This window comes from Staurois parvus, unplaced genomic scaffold (genome assembly GCF_062004578.1).
Source record: "Staurois parvus isolate SC_StPar_1 unplaced genomic scaffold, SC_StPar_1.0 ptg000017l, whole genome shotgun sequence".
NCBI classification, from domain to species: domain Eukaryota; kingdom Metazoa; phylum Chordata; class Amphibia; order Anura; family Ranidae; genus Staurois; species Staurois parvus.
The window spans coordinates 13,021,592-13,038,264 of NW_028317813.1; the positions used below are offsets into that span (position 1 = coordinate 13,021,592).

Consider the following 16,673-nt stretch of genomic DNA (forward strand, 5'->3'; position numbering starts at 1 on the left):
CCAGACTAACTACGTAACTATGTAATCTATCCAAAACAGAAAAAGGTTTTGCCTCACACCTGTCCATTCTGGAAACGCATGAAGAAATGTGTATTTCCATGCACATTCCTGAAATCAAAACCGCACATTGCTCTTGTAGTGTCATGCCCTCCTAGATTGTAAGCTCCATGGATCAGGGCCGTCCTTTCCCTCTTGTACTGAACTGTATTGTCTCCCGTTATATTGTACAGCGCTGAGCAAACTGTTGGCGCTATATAAATCCTGTATAATAATACTAATAATAATGGTTACTGGTACACCAAACGTGCCAGAAAATGGAGTAAAAATGCAAACCAGAACACCGTAAATGCTTCATGAGCTACTTTCATGCAATTGTTGCGTGTAAAGCAGCCTATTCAAATTAACGGGCTGCCCTATGCGTGTTGCGGGACAAATGTGCAAAAACACACGTTTCAAGCCTGTTCGGTGTGAGTGTGCCCTTTAGGTCTACTTTAATTCCCCATACAGACTTCAGTGACATTTTTTTCATTTGAATCTAGTAATCATGTAGTAGCAGCAACAAACACTATGGAAGTACACCATCTCTGTGCATCTGTCACATTTCCCAGTTTGAATTATGTTGGAAGAATTAAAAATCCTATCACTAAGCAAAAAACCGAAGCCGTCACGAACAGGATTCGAACCTGTGCGGGGAAACCCCATTGGATTTCGAGTCCAACGCCTTAACCACTCGGCCACCGTGACTGTCAGCCAACGGCCTCGCACAGCCCCAATACACAGGACACACCGCCCCCTGGTTGCTGTCTGCTGATTGGTTGAGCGCTGAGTACCTTGCACTGGTCTCATAACCGTGCCGGTTGTGGGATCGAATCACTTTGAAGACCTGGATGCTTTGTAACACGGGGTGACACCTGCAATATGATTATAAATGTTTGCAGACCTTGATGGGATTAGGATCACTGCAGCCGCGGCAGGACGTATGTGCTAGAAGCTCTCCTGTACGAGCAGATGCCTGCATAGGGTCTCCCATTGTATAATAGGCCCTATTGTTCAAGCACAGCACATGCATGAAGGATTCATGAGGTATTGTCACATCGTGCGCACGGGTTACACAGGGGACAGGTCTGCCTAGGTGCCTCAGCACCCTCCAAGTCTATTTCCTCACGCGGCCCCTCAGTTGTCACCTCAGTTCAGTGGTAGTGCCCGCTGTGATGTAGTACCAGATGTGGCCGAACGTGTCGCTCTCGCAGGGTTCCGGCCGCACTGCAAACTGTGGCAGTTTGCAGTGCGGCCGCTAGATGTCGCCTGCCTGTAGCTGTGAAGGTGCCGGTCAGGCTGGCAGAAGATGGCGGTGCGGAAGAAGGACGGCGGGCCGAACGTGAAATTTTATGAGTCCTCTGACACTATCTCCCAGTTCGACAACGTGCGGCTATGGCTGGGAAAAAACTACAAGAAGGTACCAGCAGGAGGGGCCCGGTGTCCTGGCGAGAACCGCGCCGTCTCCTTCCTGTCTGTACACCGAGAACAAAGAGCCGGGCCCGGCTAGGGGGAGGGGGAACGGCGGCACCGGGGACTGGGAGAGCTGACAGCCAGCATGGCCTCTGCTGACACCCCGCTGTGCTGGGGGGCCGGAGGGAGGGGGTCAGTGCCCGGCCCATCTCCTCTTATAGGAGAGCATGTGTGGGGCCTACTGGAGGCCAGATGTCAGAATACACCCCGGAGATCCCCGAGGGGACCCGACACCCCGCTATCATCATCATAGATCGCAGGAGCAGTGCTCATCCAGCCATCCATCCTGACACCCACACATGAATCACATAGTCTATCCCTCATCTCTGCCAGACAGGAGAGCCTGTCATCACCACCCTCCATACACAGAGTGACATGATCACCTGTCATCTCCAAATTTATAAGCCCTCCCTCATCACCTGTCATCTCCAAATGTATAACCCCTCCCCCACTCTCTCATCACCTGTCATCTCCAAATGTATAACCCCTCCCCCACTCCCTCATCACCTGTCAGTTCACACATCTGTACACTCACCTGCCATGTGACCGCTGTCCTCACTTACCCTGACAGGGGGAAGAGGGGGTCATCCTGAATGTACACACTGCTCTGCCTTATATCTTCTATATCATACATAATCCTACAGGCATGACATTTCATCCAACATCCATGATGCCTCTTTTATATATAATCCTCTATTCATGATATAGCATTCTATCATGATATATAATGCTACTGTCATGATATAGAATCCACCATCAATGATGCCTTGTTTATATATAATTTTCTATTCATGATATATAATTCTATCATGATATAGAATCCTCCTATCATGATATATAATGCTACTGTCATGATATAGAATCCACCATCAATGATGCCTCATTTATAGATAATCGTCTATTCATGATCTATAATTATATCATGATATATAATGCTACAGTTATGATCTATTATCCACCATCAATGATGCCTCGTTTATATATAATTTTCTATTCATGATATATAATTCTTTCATGATATAGAATCCTCCTATCATGATATATAATGCTACAGTCATCATATAGAATCCACCATCCATGATGCCTCATTTATATATAGTCCTCTATTCACGATAGATAATTCTATCATGATATATAATCCACCTTCCATGATGCTTTTTTTTTATATATAATTCTCTATTCATGATATATAATTCTGTCATGATATATAATTCTACAGTCTTGATATATATTCCACCATCCATGATCCATGGATACAATCCTTCATTCATGATATATAATCTTCCCATTATATTTTATATATATATATATATATATATATACTTCCTATCATGATATATAATCCTATCATGATATATATTCCTACAGTCGTGATCTAAAATCCACCATCCATGATGCCTCTTTTATATATTATCCTCCATTCATGATATATATATATATATATATATATAATTCTCCTGTCATGATATATAATCCTTTTATTATGTTATATAGTTCACTATTCAAGATATACAATGCTCCATTTGCGATAGTCAGGCTATCATGATATATAATTACCCCTCCACAATATATACTTCTATCATAATATTTTATTCATGATATATCATTTTATCTTGATATATAATCCTTTATCCATGATATACAATTGTCCATCCATGATAAATAATCCTTCTATTATGACATATAATCCTCCATCCATGATATATAATCTTCCTATCTTGATTTATAATCTTTCTATTATGATGTATAATCCACTATACATGATAAATAATTCTCTGATCCAACATATATGATGACTACTTTATATATAATTCACAAGTTTGTATAACAATTTTTTTCCGGTGCACATTGATTCAGGCTGATGCATAATTAATATGTATATTGTCATATTTACAAGTAAACCGATATTAGGGCTAGTTGTGTGTAGTGATCGGTGTCATCCCACATTGATCATGGCTTGTCCATGTATTTTGCCATTTGTGTGTATTGTGAAGGGAGGAGTGGCAGATTGGAGTGTAATGTTTACAAGCGGGTGTATGGTAGTAGCACGTGGCTATGTGGATATAATCCTCAGTTACCTTTGACCTAGTGTGTTCAGTGAGACAACAGGCATCCCCGCTGATCTGCACAACCCGTGTCTGTCATTTGTCTGAATGAGACATTTAAACCACATGGAGGAAGAAAAAAAGTGAAACCTGATTCGGCTCATTAAGGTTAAGGCCTGGTTCACAGCAATGCATTTGTTTAGTGCTTTTTGCAGAAACGCACTACAGTCCATTTATTATGGTCTCCTATGGGACAAGTTCACATCTATGCTTTTTTTCAGCTGCTGCGTTTTTGGAAAAGGTCAGGGACTTTTTTAAAAGCAAAACTTTGCGTTTTTGGTTCAATAGACGGCAATGGAGATGTTGCAGAAAACGCATGTAGTGCGTTTTTGATGCGTTTTTGACACATTTTGCATTTTTAATCTGCACAGCAACAAGCTAGCCCCCAGAAAAAAAAACACATGTGAAAAAAATGCAAAAAGCACCACAAAAGGCACTGCAAAAGAGACAAAACGCAAATTGCATGGGTGTGAACAAGGCCTTATTATTATTATTATACAGGATTTATATAGCACCAACAGTTTGTTCAGCACTTTACAATATAACGGGAGACAATACAGCAACAATACAGTTCAATACAAGAGGGTTAGGAGGGCCCTGCTCCTAGGAGCTTACAATCTAGGAGGGAGGGGCTAGTGGTACAAGAGGTAGTAACTGTGGGGGATGGACCGGTAGGAAGAGTAGAAGATTCCATTATTTAATGATGGCACGATAGGCTTCCCTGAAGAGATAGGTTTTCAGAGATCGCCTAAAAGTGAGCAGAGTTGGCGATAGTCTGATAAATTGGGATAGAGAGTTCCAGAGGATGGGAGAAGCTCTGGAGATGAGCATGGGATGAGGAGATGAGGGAGCTAGAGAGCAGGAGGTCTTGTGAGGAGCGTAGAGGACGTTTGGGTGACATTTGGAGACAAGATTGGTGATGTAATTTGGGGCAGTGTTATAAATGGCTTTATATGTTATTAATGTTTAGAATTTTATCCGTTGGGCAATGTGAAGCCAGTGGAGGGATTGGCAGAGAGGGGTGGCAGATACGGAACGGTTAGTAAGGTGGATGAGTCTGGCAGCAGCATTCATGATAGACTGAAGAGGGGATAGCCTGCGATGAGGTAGGCCAATGCGGAGAGAGTTACAATAGTCAAGGCGAGATATGACAAGGGAGTGAATAAGTTGCTTAGTGGTTTCCGTTGTTAGGAACGGGCGTATCTTGGAGATGTTGCGGAGGTGAAGTCTACACGATTTTGTCAGCGATTGGATTTGGGACTGAAAGGACAGATGGGAGTCTAGGATTACACCGAGTACCCTGGCATGAGGGAAGAGACTGATGGTTGTGTTATTGATCTTGATGGAGAAGTCAGGGGAGGGGGCATGGGCTGGGGGGAATACGAAGAGCTCAGTTTTAGAAAGATTGAGTTTGAGGAAGTGGAGTGACATCAATGACGATATCTCGCTTAGTATGTTAGTAATGCGAGAGGAGACTGAGGGGTGAGGTGAGGGGTAGAAAGATAGATTGGTGTGTTATCAGCATAGAGATGGTACTTAAAGCCATGGGAGTTTATCAAGTGACCAAGGGAGGAGGTATAGATGGAGAAGAGAAGGGGTCCAAGGACGGAACCTTGAGGACCCCTACAGAAAGAGGAAGTGGAGAGGAGGAGCCAGAGTTAACGCTGAAGGAGCGCTGCGATAGGTAGGAGGAGAACCAGGAGAGAGCAGAGTCTCCTAGGCCAAGAGAGTGGAGTTTTTTGAGGAGGAGGGGATGGTCAACTGTAAGGCCTTAGACGTTTTCTTTTACTTATAGTATGTGTGTTATCCAGGTGTATATCAAGCCATTTATTGTGTGACAGCCCATTCATTTTAAAACAAATTCCCATGGTATGTTAAAGCAGATCCTCATTCCCTTCCTAATGATCATCTCTCCTGCCTATCATTCGTACACATTTGCAATTTTTTTTTCTTTAAAAAAAAAGGAAGTAGCTTGTTTTCATCTTTTTTACTTTATATCCATAATTCTCACCAAGGCAAGAATGAGATAAGCACGCCCGTGCATGCGTAGAAATGGCTTGGTTCTTTATCAATAATATGGCAGAGCCCCTGCAGTGTTTTTGCATGTGCGCAAAATTTTGCAATTTTGCTACATTGCATATATCCCAGGAGGCAGTTCATGAGATTTTAGGCATGCATAGACATGACGTGGGGGCTCTGCCATATTAATGGTGAAGACACAAGCCAGTTCTACACATGCATAGGGACATTCGGCACATGCATAGACATGCTGTAGATCTCACTGTAAGGTTTCATAGACTTGGCAGAGAGCTATGTCATGTCTGTGCATATGCCAGATCTCAATTCAAGATGGCGACGCAGAAGTAGAGCAATGTAAGGAGAATTTTGCCTGCGAGCAAGACCACGCTGGACTCCATGGACTAGTAAGACATTTTTTTAATACAGTGACAAGTTTTAGGTATTTAAAATACAATTTTTGAGGGTGAGGTTCCTCTTTTAATCGCTTACTGCACAAATACACTATGTTCTCCGATTATGCTATTTGAGCAATTTTAAAGTAGAATTTCAGGCAGATGGCTAAATACACACCGTGTATGTTTAGGTCCCATTCGCACTGACATTGATAATCCAGTGATTATATGTGTTTATAGGACATTCCTAAACACATATAATGCAAATAATGATTTTAAATGGTATTAATTCACACTGTGCGTTTACCTGCATTTAGAAAAAAAAAATTGTATGAGTCCAGGGGGAGATTAGATATCCTGAAAACAGCTAAATGTACCATCCTTGCCTCCTGTCAAACACCATGCCCCCATGGAAAACTGCCACATTCCCCCTGTTAATTAGGGCACGCTGAATAAAAACTGCAGTGGGTGGAGCACTTGCACCATTAACAGCCAAATAGTGGTGCAGGAAATTTAGTTAATTCCCCAGATTGTGTGTACATTACCAGATTAGCTGTACGAAATGACAAATCTTCTGGCAGGTAAAAGATACATGTGTTACTGGTATGTATTTAGTTAGTTTTCTGGAGTTTTGTTTCAGTATTTTACTGCAAAGAGATTTCACAGTTAGTTGACATTCAGCTCATTAGCAGATCATTGTTTCCAGTGTCCTTTGAATGAAGTGACTGCCAACAAGGGGTTACATTTCTCAGTAGTCCAAAGATGACAATACAGTACAAAGTTTCTGTAAAAGCTTAAAAAAGTTTTAGCTAGAGTTAGGCTTTGTTAGCCACATAGGTAAACTATCTAAATCTACTAGATTTAACATTTAACATTCCACTGGTTGACAGTGGTTGACAGTACTTCTGTCCATGGCTCCTCCATAGATACAGTAGAGGAGTGAGTGTAGCCACTCTTAGCTTTTGGTCACACCAATTTGACTTTGAAATCGTGCGACTTCCAGTGAAGTCACATGATTTCAAAGTTGGATGTCAGATTGACTTCAGGTGCGACTTGCAAGGCATCTGGAACTTTCAGGACACAGATGTCTATGCAGGTCGCACCTGAACTTGGAAAAAGTGGTCCATGCACTACTTTCAAAATCGGTGCGACTCCAACTAAATGGGAATCACACCGATATGGCTGCTTTAATTGCAGACAAATGGGCTGCGATTTGTCATGCGATTTGAAACTATCTAAGACAGAAAGTATTCACAGTGTTATCAGGTGATGATATAAAAAAAGAAAATGAAGGCCATCACTGCATCTAAAGCTGGCCATACACGGAGCAAATTCCATCCGATTCCTGCTGAAGATCCAACTGAAAAAATGTAAGCCAAAAAGTGGCTGCATCTGTTCAGGTATCTGCTCTATATAGCTTGGATGGAGGAATTTGTTGGATTTTTATTCGTTCAGCCTCCTTCAGTGTATGGCCAGCTTAAGAATAAAGGAATTTATTAAAACTACTATAGGCTGCCTCTGCGGACCTCTCCTTCCGATTTGGGTAGACTCTGGTTGAGTGCTTTGTTATGCAGCAATTTTAGGCACTTCAGTAGGAGTTCCTAGCTCAGCCTCCTGCAATGGTGGAGTCTCACTCTCTGAGTTGCATTTTGGTATATGGATGACTAATTTAAACTTGGAACAGACTACATTAGAACCCATAAAATGGCCAGGACAGAAGGGGGGAACTGGGACTTCAAGCACAGAGACCTTAGCATTGTCTGCCTATGAAATGAAGTAAGCCGGCCAATAATGTGACCTATTGGTATCTACCTAAAACGGGAATTTCAGTATTTTTTGGATTCACCCATTTATCATTGAAGGTTTATATAATGCAGAAAGGTGACTACTAAAGATTTCTAGGCTTGTACTGTTCCGTGATTGGCTAATATCACATGACTGATAAGGATTTTAATACCATTGTCGTCTGTTTTTCATTGCAGTACATTCAGGCTGAGCCTCCTACTAATAAGTCCTTGTCAAGCCTGGTAGTTCAGCTGTTACAATTTCAAGAAGAGGTGTTTGGAAAACATGTCAGCAATGCACCGCTCACTAAACTGCCGGCAAGTATACTCTTTTTTATATATGTAATCCTTCTTTAATAAACAAGGTTGGTTAAATGGACATTACAATGTAATGGCTGAATGCCATTATACAATTTCCATTTGTATAATAAAGCTTTGTTATATGTCAAATATGTATGAGCGTTACTTCTTTTCCCTATCTTGGTTTATGGAATGAAACAAACCCATCAAAACAAACAGAGGGTAACAAAAAGGAAAAAAAGGGTGTGGGAATAAGAAGACTCTAGACTTGTGGTCTGTGCCCAGGCAGGGAAGGTTCTTAGGGCAGAAAAAAATGGCAGCACTTGGATCAGATTAAATTTAGAATTGTTAACAGGCAAAATGTAGGAGCTGCACTGTCCAGCAAGCCTAACCATTTTATCAACAGTTACCTATCTGAATTATGACCCATGTGTCGGTATCTGAGGAGGCAAATTGCAGCCACGAGGCCTAAATTTGATAACATTTGTCATGGACTCATCTCATAATCTCATTAACTTTGGTAATCTATTAAGGGATCAGTGGAGCTTGATCCTGTTTCTAGTGAAGGGGGATTAATTCCTCTGTAGATTTTATTAGGGGTTAGTAACAAAGTGCTTGTATTGTTTGGTAGAGGAGAGGGTCAGATGAAAAATAACAGTTAGTTGGTCAGCTGTGATACACTATATTGCCAAAAGTATTGGGACGCCTACCTTTACACGCAATGAACTTTAATGGCATCTTTAGGCTGGCCATACGTTATACAATTATCTGCAGATTTTTGGTTTAGATTTACCAAAAACCATATAATAGGAGGACAAACCTAAACAACACTTTCAGTTGTATCCAATTAGGCAGGCCCTTGCACTACATAGTTGAAGGTAAATCTAAAGGAAATTGGGCAGAAAATCTGCAGATAATTGTATAATGTATGGCCAGCCTAAGTCTGTAGCGTTCAATATTGATTTGGCCCACCCTTTGCAGCTATAACAGCTTCAACTCTTCTGGGAAGGCTGTCCACAAGGTTTAGGAGTGTGTCTATGGGAATGTTTGACCATTCTTCCAGAAGAGCATTTGTGAGGTCAGGCACTGATGTCGGATGAGAAGGCCTGGCTCACAGTTTCTGCTCTATATCATTCCATAGGAGTTCTATCAGGTTCTACTGTCCTCCTGGCAACTGCCAAACCCAGACATGTCCATCGGATTGCCAGACAGAGTAGCATGATTTGTCACTCCAGACTTCATGTCTCCACTGTTTAGAGTTCAATGGCGGTGTACTTTACATTACTGCCTCTTTGCATTGCACTTGGTGATGTAAGGCTTGGATGCAGCTGCTCGGCCATGGAAACCCATTCCATGAAGCTCTCTACACACTGTTGTTGGGCTAATCTGAAGGCCACACAAAGTTTGAAGGTCTTTAGCTATTGACTCTGCAGACAGTCGGTGACTTGTGCACAGTGTGCACTTCAGCATGCGCTGACCCTGCTCTGTCATTTTACCTACCACTTCGTTGCTGAGTTGCTGTTCCCAGTTACTTCCACTTTGTTATAACACCACTAACAGTTGACCAAGGAAAATTTAGTAGCAAGGAAATTTCACAGATGGACTTATTGCATAGGTGGCAACCTATCATGGTACCACGCTTGAATTCACTGAGCTCCTGAGAGCGACCCATTCTTTCACAAATTCTGTAGAAGCAGTCTGCATGCCTAGGTGCTTGATTTTATACACCTGTGACCACGGAGGTGATTGAAACACCTGAATCCAATGATTTGGAGGGCTGGCCCAATTCTTTTGGCAATATAGTGTATCTCCTATCAAAACAAATAGAATCCCAATAGGATTTGATTTCAGGGCTTTGCCATCATATGTGAAGGAATGCACCACATTGGGCTCGGCCTGTCCAGCAGGTATTGGGAATAGTCGGAGAAATGCAAGCCCAAGCTGACTGTTTTATTAGTTCCCATTTTGGACTACATGGATGTGCGCTTTGCAGGTGCTGAAGACTATTGTATATTGGGTTGTCCCTTATAACTGGAAGAAAATGAAAATTAAGAATACAGGTAGCTTTATGGTTTGTATTTATGCTCAAATAGTTTTTGTTATTTTCCGCTAGACATTCTTTAACCACTCTCCCTCCTGAGAATTTACCCCCTCCATGACCAGGCCATTTTTTTGTGTTACGGCGCTGCATTAATTTTAACTGACAGTTGTGCGGTCATGCAACGCTGTACCCAAATGAAATTTACGTCCTCTTTTTCCCACGAATTGAGCTTACTTTCGGTGATATTTGATCGCCTGTGCGTTGTTTATTTTTTTGCGCTATAAGCAAAAAAAAGACCAACTATTTTGAGAAAAAAAACAATATTTTGGACTTTTCGCTATTAAACATGTCCAGTAAAAAAATGTAAAACGCAAATTTCATCGTAAATTTACGCCAAAATGTATTCTGAGACATGTCTTTGCTGAAAAAAATTCCAATACGTGTAAATAAATTGGTTTACGTGAAAGTTATAGCATTTAAAAAATGGCGGTATAGATAATGGGATTTCTTGTTTTCTACTAGTAATGGCGGTGATCAGCGACTTTTAGCGGGACTGCGGCAGACATTCTGACACTGGGGGGGAACTAACTTGGTGTCACTGACACCCCAGTGGCACCAATACAGTGATCAGTGCTAAAAAAAAGCGCTGACACTGTACTAATGGCACTGGGAAGAGGTTAATGTGAGGGGCGATCAAAGGGTTAACTGTGTGCTGGAAGTGTTTTACTAGGGGGCGTGTTCTTCATTGTAAGCACACTGAACGGGATGGCTGTACTGTGCACAGCCATCCCGCGCAATGTGCTCAAGCTGACAGGGAGAAATATTGTAAGCAAAACAATCTTCCTCCCCATCGGAAATGCGAGGTAATCACCAGGCGCCGGCAGGTAATTACCGGCTGGGACCTGGTGATTGAAATCCGTAGCTGCGAATGGCAGTGCAGGTAGGGCACGTGCCCCCTACCCAGAAATGCAAAATCCTGTATATATACATGATTCTGCGCACAGGTGCAGCCCTGTAGCAGTGTATCTGCTATAGGGTGATCCTTAAGCGGTTAATATCATGTATCAGAAAAAACAAACCATAAGAGTTAATAATGTGGTTCTGCTACTTTTAAGAAAAGGTGGCCTTGCTAAACTTTGTATATGCTGCTGTGTCTGCAGCAACATTGGATGGGTGTCCAAAAAGTGAGAAAAGTATAGCAATGAAAAGGTCTCCCTAACCAAAATTGATAAACTTTGTACATGCTGCTGTAGCTGGAGCAACATTGGATGATGTCTGAAAAGTGAGAAAAGTATGGCAATGTAAAGGCCTCCTTAACCAAAATCCTGATTTTGGAGAAATTTACCATGCAGTGAGAGATTTAAAGGGCTACTCTACCTAAAAGTGTTTTTTTTTTTTCAGTTCTACCTGAAGTTTAATTTTATATATATTGTTTTGCATATTATTTGAACAAAATTCCCTCCTATGTGTTGGCAATTACTTGGTGAGCTGTGTGCAATACACTATGTTATCCACCTCATCAGGCAGTGTCCACCGAGTTCCTTGGATTAGTCCGGTGGTTTCAGCTCTGACAGCAATACGATGTGCAAAGTGATATCTGTATAGTCAGCACTAAAACAAGAATATACCACTTTTTTCGACTAGTTTTCTTTTATTGGGTAAAGAAAAAAGCCACGTTATGAGATTTACTGCTTCTGGAACACGAGTACTAAGAAGTATTGTGTATGTGCAACTAATATATTTAGTTTACAATCTATTATGCAGTGTGCGCTTATTCTATTTACTGTTTTGCATTGCAGATGAAATGCTTTCTAGATTTCAAGGTGGGAGGTGCTCTGTGCCATATTCTTGCTGCTGCTTATAAATTTAAGAGTGACCAGGGATGGTAAGAATAATAATAATAATATATTGTCTTGTATCTTAAGGCTTCATTCACACTGGACATACTGTACATGTATTTATAGGATATTTCCTTTTTTAAATTAAAGTTGTTCTAACCCCAAAAGCAAACATTATATTGCAGCTTACCAATTCTTAGATTTGATGGCCACATTTGTTTTCTTTTTTAGGCTTTCTTTATTTTATTTACACCTGGTGGTGCAGCCAGTAAGTAATGTTTTATTAGTTAAGAGTGTTGAAACAAACCATTTACCATTGACAGGGATGGTTACAATGAGCAGTTTTAGTTTTTCCCTTTATCCCAAAAGGGAAAAAAACTGTTTCTGTAAGTGGTTGTGTAAATGCAGTATGACCTGGAGTTTGGCTTCAATTTGCTAGTGTATCTAAATCTGTTAGCACTTCTAACATCCTCCTCCCCCCAGACTGACAATTCTGCTGTCCAAAGATGCTCCTGTGCTCCCTCATCCAGAGTGGTGGCAATCTAATACAGGAGTTGTGTTACTGGTCAGATCACCAGGTGAAAACGGAGGGAAAAAGCCTAACTAAAGGAAAACTAATGTAGCTACCACATCTAAGTATTGATAACCAGCAGTATACTACAGCTATGGGTTTACAACCACTTTAAGTAATATTTATTGAACAATTTTCCAGATAGTGATATCTGCGTTGGAGCTAGGATTCACAGTAGCATCATTTTAGTAAATTATTATTATTATTATTATTATACAGTATTTATAAAGCGCCAATAGTTCGCTCAGCGCTGTACATTACAAAGGGGGACAGAACATGTGACAGAACAATACCAATACAATGCAAAACATGAGGGGATTGAGGGCCCTGCTCTTTCAAGCTTACAATCTAGGAGGGCGGGGATGGTGGCACAGGAGGAGATAGCTGTGGGGGATGGAGTGGTGGGAAGAGTGGAGGAGGTCGGTCAAGTTAGCATTGGGTGGGGTAGGCTTCCCTGAAGAGATGGGTTTTCAGGGTGCACCTAAAGGAGAAGAGAGTAGGTGATAATCTGATGGGTTGGGGCAGGGAGTTCCAGAGGAGTGGTGACACCCTGGAGAAGTCCTGAAGGCGGGCATGGGAGGAGGAGACCAGGGAACTAGAGAGAAGGAGGTCTTGTGAGGAGCGGAGTGTGCGTGCTGGGCGGTACTTAGATATTAGGTCAGTGATGTAGTTCGGGGCAGTGTGGTGGACGGCTTTGTACGTCAGTGTTAGGATTTTGAATTTGATCCGTTGCACAATCGGAAGCCAGTGGAGGGATTGGCAGAAGGGGGTGGCAGAAACGGAGCGGTTGGAAAGGTGAATGAGTCTGGCAGCCGTATTCAGGATCGACTGAAGCGGGGATAGCCAGCGGTGAGGCAGGCCAGTGAGGAGGGAGTTGCAGTAGTCGAGTCGTGATACGATGAGGGAGTGGATGAGCTGTTTAGTGGTTTCTGGGGTTAGGAACGTGCGTATTTTGGCGATGTTGCGGAGGTGGAGTCTGCACGAGTTAGTTAAAGATTGGACTTGGGGCTGGAAGGATAGGTTGGAGTCCAGAATGACACCAAGTACTCTGGCCTGCAGGGCAGGTTTGATATTGGCGTTGTTGGATGTGATGGAGAAGTCAATGGGGGGTAGGGTCCGGGCTGGGGGGAAGACAAGAAACTCGGTTTTGGAGAGGTTCAGTTTAAGGAAGTGGAGCGACATCCAATCTGATATGTCGCTCAGTAGGTGTGTGATTCGGGCGGAGACCGAGGGGGTGAGGTGGGGGGTTGAGAGATAGATTTGTGTGTCGTCGGTATAGAGGTGGTAGTTGAAGCCGTGAGAATGTATGAGTTGGCCAAGGGAGGAGGTGTAGATGGAGAAGAGAAGGGGCCCAAGGACAGAGCCTTGAGAGACCCCAACAGAGAGGGGGAGTGAGTGGGAGGTGGTAGCATTATAGGTAACGCTGAAGGAGCGTTGTGACTGGTAGGATGAGAGCCAGGAGAGAGCAGAATCTCTGAGGCCGAGGGAGTGTAGTTTTTTGAGGAGGAGGGGGTGGTCGACTGTATCGAAGGCCGCAGAGAGGTCAAGGAGTAGGAGCACTGAATAGTGGCCATTAGCTTTGGCGGTTAGAAGGTCGTTGGAGAGTTTGAGTAAGGCGGTTTTCGGGGGAGTGTAGGGGACGGAAGCCAGACTGTAGGGGATCAAGGAGGTGGTTGTCGTTGAGGTGAGAGCATAGGCGGGTGTAGACGAGGCGCTCGAGGAGTTTAGATGTAAATGGGAGCAGGGAGATGGGTCTGAGGTTTTTCGGGTCATTGGGGTCCAGGGAGGGCTTTTTAAGTATGGGGGTGATGTGTACATGTTTCAGAGGGGAGGGGAAAGTGCCTGAGGAGAGGGAGAGATTGAAGATGTGGGTGAGGGAGCGTAGGATGGAGGGGGAGGGAGGTCGTAGGAGTTGTGAGCGGATAGGGTCGAGGGGGCAGGTGGTGAGGCAGGCATCAGAGAGGATCTTGGAGACTTCCTCAATGGTAGTAAGGTCAAAGGTGCGGAGTGTTGGGGGAGCTTCAGTATGAGGAATGTGGGGTGGGAGTGGAGGTCAGAGCAGTGGTGGGGCCGTGGGAGAGGGGTGATGAGGGGGTAGCTGAGTGAATAGCATGTTAATAACTGGTTTCATCGAAGCATACAACATGCAAACAAGAAACATCTGCAAAATATCATCTCACGCAACCTATATTGTTTATAGTTTGCATTAGTGTGGCTACAGATCCAGGATGGTACGAAGTAAGGAAATCATGCATATTGCAGATTGTAAGTGAAGAAAAAGTAATGATGTCACATTTTCAAAATTTAGTCTCAGAAAAACTGAATTGAATAATAGAAAATAGTTCTGAGCACCATAAGTGTAGGTGGTTATACTTGTATAAAGGGGCACTAAAATAATGAGAGAGACTAATATCATGTATTTGAATGATGTGGATCATTGACAGTTAATTAAGTTTAGATTTCATTTACCCATAAAGGGTTAGTTTAGCTTTTCATAAAAAATGAAAAAGTGAACCAACTCCCTATAGCTGTAGCAGTGGTTCTGTGATTTCTCCCTCTTCTTTCTGCATGGCTTCTGGAGTATATCAGAGCAATGTTCTGTGCCATCTCTGACCAATCATAATCACCCAGATCCGTCCTGGAAGCCCTGCAGAATGAAAGGGCAGAAAAGTGGGGAGTACTCTGGGGACCAGAGGGGTGAGGGCCAGAGCCCTCTGTACAGTGGGTTTTAGGAGGCTCCAAATCCAGGTACCCACATTAGCAGTATTAAAATAGAATTTGTTAATGAATACAGAGCTGCATTGATTTGGGTCTTTTTTATCAGCCCAGATTTCAGCTATAATTTTGCGCAGCTGTATACTTCAGTGATTTTGTTATCTCTTTGTTTTTTTGTCACAATGTTGTTCTGGCTCAGAAACCCTTTGCTTTCGTCTTTAATGAGGCTGTTCAATTTTGAGTGCATCTGTAGTGTTAAAGTGTTACTAAACCCACAACAGTAAAATCAGTTTGTATATTCAGTAAAGCATGATTGTTATACTCACTGTGCTATGCTCACTAAGGGGTTAATCTTCGCATTGTGTAAAAACACTGTTTGATCCTGACTTCTCTGATCCTTCCCTTCTTCCAGTGAGCCCCCCCTTATCTCCTGATAAGACATATCGTGTGGAGTCACTCTGCACATGCTCAGTTTGGTGTGTATTGCTAGGAAGGGGTTTTTTTTTCTTGGGAGAGTGCATGTGATCAGCACAGGGCCAATCAGCACTGTCCAGACAGAAGTCAGGGGTTCTGCATCCTCCAAGAGCAGAAAGAAAACTCCTCCTACAAGCTTTAACATGTGCTGGGCTGGACACTGACAGAAGTCACAAGACTGCTCTAATTGCTGATGAGAAAAGGTATTTAGCGGTTTATATGTACTAAAATGATTACACTTCCATGTAGTGTGTACTGTGGGAGACCAGATATAGTGAATGCAGGGTCCTGGGTTTAGTAACTCTTTAAGCTGTCAAACTTGCTAGGGTTGTGTTGGGGAAGCCCTGTCTATTTTCCTTTTACATAGCTGGATCTTGAATAAATACTCAGCAGTTACTTAGAATTTGTTTTGGATAGGAGGTTTCATATTCACAATAATGACAGTAATTCAGTTGTCTCCTCTTTTTTTTAATAACATCTCAGGCGCAGGTTTGACTTTCAGAACCCATCTCGTATGGACCGCAATGTGGAAATGTTCATGAACATTGAAAAGTCTCTTGTGCAGGTATTGCCGGCTTTCATTTTCTTATTTTTTGATATAACATGGGATTTCTGTTACACTTAAAATAATTTCCTTTGAATCTGATTAATGTTTATGTTCCACCTATATTTAGATTTTCTGTTCTGAGGAAGTGTAGAGGCTGCCATTGCTCCTTTTGAAAATGCTAATTGCCTTGGTTTTTAACTAATTTAATAGTTTAAATACTCTGAGTCAAAGTGAAATAATGAAAATCAGGAGTCCTATCCTATTTTTTCCTAATTTACATGCTTGTCCTAGATCAGTGACTCAGAAATAATTGAAGCCAGAGACAGAAAAAACAGCATTTTCAGAAGAAGGCCAACAGTGGCAGCCTCCACATATTGT

The 16,673-nt window shown here is 42.4% G+C and overlaps 1 protein-coding gene and 1 non-coding gene across 5 annotated transcripts in view; one reads left to right on the plus strand and one right to left on the minus strand.

Annotated features, from left to right (window-relative positions):
* Positions 1-662: 662 nt before the first annotated feature.
* TRNAS-CGA (transfer RNA serine (anticodon CGA)) lies at positions 663-744 on the minus strand. Its single transcript has one exon. It is a non-coding gene; the product is annotated as a tRNA-Ser (tRNA).
* Positions 745-1,301: 557 nt separating this feature from the next.
* The window catches only part of SMARCC2 (SWI/SNF related BAF chromatin remodeling complex subunit C2), a 68,118-nt gene continuing 52,746 nt past the window's right edge, over positions 1,302-16,673 (plus strand). For all 4 annotated transcript variants that reach the window (XM_089679926.1, XM_089679939.1, XM_089679944.1 and 1 more), the window contains exons 1-4: positions 1,302-1,456; positions 8,008-8,127; positions 11,950-12,035; positions 16,232-16,313. In XM_089679926.1, the coding sequence (XP_089536052.1) occupies positions 1,346-1,456; positions 8,008-8,127; positions 11,950-12,035; positions 16,232-16,313 (399 nt within the window). In that variant the 5' untranslated portion in view covers positions 1,302-1,345. The remainder of the gene's footprint in view (positions 1,457-8,007; positions 8,128-11,949; positions 12,036-16,231; positions 16,314-16,673) is intronic.